This window comes from Dermacentor andersoni, chromosome 2, assembly GCF_023375885.2.
Source record: "Dermacentor andersoni chromosome 2, qqDerAnde1_hic_scaffold, whole genome shotgun sequence".
Classification (NCBI taxonomy): domain Eukaryota; kingdom Metazoa; phylum Arthropoda; class Arachnida; order Ixodida; family Ixodidae; genus Dermacentor; species Dermacentor andersoni.
This window is the reverse complement of record NC_092815.1, coordinates 56,496,353-56,501,349: the sequence shown is the minus strand read 5'-3', so window position 1 is coordinate 56,501,349 and position 4,997 is coordinate 56,496,353. Positions and strand designations below refer to the sequence as shown.

Sequence of the window (4,997 nt, the reverse complement as noted above, 5' to 3'; positions counted from 1 at the left end):
TGAGCTAGTCCTCCCTCCCTCCTTCCCACCCACCTCCCGAGCAGGAAAGAGAGAGGAACGAAGAGGGAAAGGTAGAGAGGTTAACCTCCCGAGTGGGGCTGCCACAAACCTCCTTGATGCCAAGCTTGGTCACAGGGTATCTACCACTGGGTATGTGCGGCCCTTCAGTGAACCTCCCAGACACAAACTTAGGCCACTGGCTAAGTGCCGCTTTTGAATGAACCTTTTTGGTGCTACCTTGGGTCCGTGGGTATGTACCACAGGGTATGTGCTACTTTTTGGCGACAAAAAAATTATTCGTTGCTGGGCGGAGTTTAGCCCGCGCGATATACCTTCAGAAAATCATGTCTTGATATATATGCGGAGGAGCTGCGTGCGGACGTCGCGGCGGCCATACCCAGGAGTTTTGGACACTGCTCCGGCGACTATCTGTCGAACTTCACCGGAATGCGACAGTGTCACTCAATGTGCGGCATAACAAAATTATATTTCAAAAGGCCACCTGAACTTCAACACATGCTATTTATCAGCGTCGAGAGGACAGGTCCTTCTAATAATGTGCGTATTTGCCGCACTGTTCGAAATTTTCCTGCTGCGTAATAGCAGTGTTTTAATCCTGACCATAATTCTGCTATGACGCAATAAACACGTTACGACGAAGTGCCGTAAGTAGGCTCATGAGTGAAAAGACATACTCTCTCAACGTCGACAACTAAAAGTAGTGAAATAGCGATCAGTCATTGAAATGTCATTTTTTTAATGCTGCCAATTTATTTACGCTAGTGCCTGCTGCGAAAGCCGACAGACAACCATAGGGGGCAATGTCTAAAATTCCTGGACATGGGTGATTGTAATGGCGCCGGCCGGTTTGACAAGTGTATACTTCGGCGCATTCTCAACACATGAACCGCAATCCGCCGTACTTGACGAGATTCCAGTTTCATGCGGCTAAGTGTGCTCCTCCACACACCCCTGGGGAAAACACTTGTACAACACTAAACTAGCCGGCATATTTGCAGGGTTTATATAGTACTACGAAAGCTTACACTGGGCAGTGGATAAGTGGGAAGAAACCCCATGAAACGTTGTATCGGCGTAAGCTTGCCTCACCGTCACCGAGTAACCCAGCTTGGTAGTAAGTGCGTAAACCTCACGCAGCAAAAACATCGCGAAATGACGAACCTGGTCCATGGTTGCCGAAATTGCTTCAAGCAGGTCTTCTGTAACTGGCGTGCGAAGCCAATGCATGTATATAGATTATCGAGGTTGCGATGTCAGCATTGTTGCACAACGTCTCAACGCAGGTACAGCTCCGAGGGAGAAAACTATGCCTGGGGATGGCACTGATTTCGCATCGGTGTGCATCCTTAAGACAAGAAATTAATGTTTTCTACAATGCTCGTTAACCGCAAGTGTTATGAACTTGCTCTACTTTTTAAATCAGCGGGGTGCTGGTTGAGGAGAGTTTGTAGCCTTTCATGATAGGAGGTAGACAAGCGCTCGTGTGTATGGTCTACTGTCCCCCACCCCTAGTTCATGCGTCAAAGGGGACCTGCATGGAATGCTATATATGAAGTATGCAGAAGACGACACGACTTCGTGGCCAAAGCACTACCGAGTTTATGTAGAACCGTCACCGAAACCACATCTTATTTCTCAATTTCCTCTATGGTAGCTGCCTATGATGGATTGGCTCCATGGTCAACCTTGGTTGCTGAAAGGCACGTTGGTCACTGAAGTCTGCAGCGTGCCTCTTGTCGTAATGCGCCATTCTGCCTTGCTGGCTCACGAAAGCTTTGCATACGCAGATTGTCATAGCGCGCGAGATGTGCGAATTATTGCTCTTGTTAACGTTCTTCTTATGATGTACTTCGGGCACTCAGGAAGAACGTGGTAAGCGTTAATTCATGGCAATTGGAACCCCAAGGAAAGTGGATATCTTCTACTCCCACAGCTTTCGATTTCGTTCAAGCTTTCTCGTCGCGTGTTTCTTAACCCCTCATAGAATCACAATTTATCCCGTCAAGAACAAAAAACTCCCACTCTTCCCGGACAAACTGACGTCCCTACTCTGGATTGAATGGGCAAAGCCTCCACGGTCTTGCCGGCCATAATTGCGGCCACATTGTGGCTGTAGTTGGTGCGATATATCGGCGAAGCGCCCACATCCAGAAACAACAAACATGCGGAATATATCTTCGTAAAATAAAATTTATTCTCTTTGTACAGCGCGCCATGGTCTTGAAATAAATACGTTTTCATTCGTGTCGATTTAGCCGTTCTCTCTCTTCTCTTATTCTAGTAAATTTCTCCGAGAAACAATCATTTCCACCAAACAATCGTCTCAAAGAGGCAGTCCTTGTTGCGTTTTAAAATTACCTGTCCTATTTGCAACGGTCGTTGCGTCGTCTTAGCATAAATATCTGGCACGTACCGACGCACGCGTGTTAGAATATATATAAATATTATCGCCTTGAAACTGTCATCGCTACAGAATGCCTCCCGCTGTCCAAGAATCTAGATAAAGAGAATCGTCAAAACAGGCTTCATGGTAGCCTTTTATCTACGAAGGCGAATAAGCGCTTAGTACAAACGCGAAATTATACGTCGCTAAACAGGCGCCATCACAGGCAATTTCTCGGGACATGCCTGTCAGTCGTGTTCTCTGGAAATGTCTCACCATCACACGAAAACTGGCTACGCGTCCGGTCTTATAGCCAGTACCAATAAAAAGGAGTAAATATTAGCACGTCGTCCCTGCCCATGGGGCCCAAGTTCCATTGTGGTTCTCAGGAAAGCCTGCGGGATCCTTCTCTTCAAACTGCACTGGCATCGCCATTGCTTGGTAGGCGTCAATGCGCTTCTTCATGATTGCCACGATCTGCAGGCATGAGAGGCATAATTAACGTATGTTGCTTTTCCATCAGCCCAAAATATTGATGGTTGAAAAGATGCTAGCACTTAGGTGGGGCACATGGATCTGCAAAGTCTGCAGTGCAGCCAACACGAAACATTCATCAATGCTGACAAAAATAAATAGCACCCCTGGACACATTAGATACATATTTATCACGTAAATGTGGACGCAATTTTTTGTTTCATATCGCAAGGAATAATTCAGAACTAAAGTCAAAACAATGACTTTAGGCATGCACATCAGTATACAGTATACAGGCAAGCAGTCGGTTTAAGCCTTCCTGTATTTCAATTATTCCTTGCTGTCTTCTAATCTTTTCTCAAGAGCAAACTCCCAAAGTATCGCAAGAATCGCAGCGAATTCATTATTCATCTGACATCAGTTATTCCGTGCATTGGCATGAAAGATAAAGTGTTACAACTAGGGAATAGTTGCTCCTGCTCGTTTGACTTGGGAAATATGAATTCCTGTGAAGTAAAACTTAAGAGGCGTCACATGTATAATATTTCAACGCGCGAGACAGCGGTGCATCTCGAAGAGAGGAGATTAGGCAATGTGAATCAGTCGTTCAGTGTGGTCAAGTGCATTATTCGGTGGTCATTGCTCGCGAAGAAAGTGCAGGCCGACACCACAATAAGTCCTCGCATGGTCGTGCTGCATGCGAGGTTCATGCACTCGTAACCAATAGATGTTGTATTCGAGCGCTACCGCTAGGCGACGCTGACGCAGTCCGTAGCTGGCCGCTTTATCATTCTAGACAAGTTCAATGCCCGCTGTACTTTGTAATGAACGAAAATTATGACATTACCACACAAAACATGAACATCGAAGGCTTTGCTAGCAGACATTTGAAATGTAGAAATTCTCATGCTTGGAAGTACGCTATACCCTCTGCTTATACTGGCTGGCGGTGCTGCTGGCCTTAGAAAATTGTAAGCAACAAAGTCAAGAGATTGAAGCACTATTCCCGCTATGGCCCAAGAAGCATTGAAAGCTCATTTCTGTCCGATGAAGCATCAGTCTTGGCATATTTCAGACCTTTGTTTGTGACTTAAGCGACCGAACTGTCGATACTGACCTCGGGGTACGAGCTGGCCACATTGTTCAGCTCGCACGGATCCGTGACGATATCGAAAAGGTGGACGGAGTCCTTGGGGTGGAAGTGATCCCATGGTGACACACGACAGTGCAACGTAGCGCTTTCCCGCCAATATTTAGGAAATCTGAGCCGGTCTCTTTTGTAAAAGCCACGCAGAACTTTGGCTGCCGTTGACTGGTCGAGCAATTTGTCGAGGTCGCGGCTGGGGCGGCTTCCGCCAGGTCTCGGGTACCGCTCGCTCATGAACCCTGTGCTATCTAGTACTAACTTGTAGCGCCACAGTCGCCACGCCGCGTTGTTCAAGAATCTGTAGTCGATGTTATAAAGCATCTCTACTCCAGGTGAGCCCAGTCCGTAGCGCAGGTGCGGCCACATATCATAGCCGTCGAGCTTGCCAAGCGTCTGTACGTCGCCTCCTAAAAACGCGCGCCGCAATGCAAAAAGGGGTCAGTAAGAGCATTACATGACGAGCCCACCACACAAATAAGCATCTCTTGTTAAGCTGGTTTAGCGTTCATGATAATGAGGGAATTGTGCTTAATGCATCCGGCATTGTGCTTGCTAACTCTTCCGCCACTACTCGCGAAGAGATGGTTTCAGCAAAAGTACTATTTTTTATGCTTCGGATTACACACGCTAACACAAATCGACACTAAAACAAGCAAGGTAACGAATAAAACACTTGTGCAATATAACGAGAGCACATGTAAATGAGAAGCAGGAAGAACGTGCTTATTATTAACTCGCATTATTGGCGATTATGCATCCTGAACAAAAAAAAACCAGAACGAAAACTGATGCTCTTCTATATAAATTGCGTTTTTTTTTCTTCTCGTAGCCTTTATTGGGTTAGAATAGTAAGTGGTTGGGCTAGTTGGTTTGACATAATTTTTGCAAAGTAGAACCCTTCTGCACTCATTCTGGCAAAAACCCCATTGGGTTGTTGATAGCCTGAGTTGTGTACTTTTGTAGCCCAAAAAA

General features: G+C 46.2%; 1 protein-coding gene across 1 annotated transcript in view; it reads right to left on the bottom strand.

Moving 5' to 3' along the window:
* Positions 1-2,199: 2,199 nt before the first annotated feature.
* LOC129387810 (arylsulfatase I-like) overlaps positions 2,200-4,997 on the bottom strand; it is a 3,416-nt gene continuing 618 nt past the window's right edge. Inside the window, exons 2-3 of the mRNA XM_055077383.1 lie at positions 3,996-4,432; positions 2,200-2,881 (exon numbers count right to left, since the gene is read on the bottom strand). Of these exons, the coding sequence (XP_054933358.1) occupies positions 2,744-2,881; positions 3,996-4,432 (575 nt within the window). The 3' untranslated portion in view covers positions 2,200-2,743. The remainder of the gene's footprint in view (positions 2,882-3,995; positions 4,433-4,997) is intronic.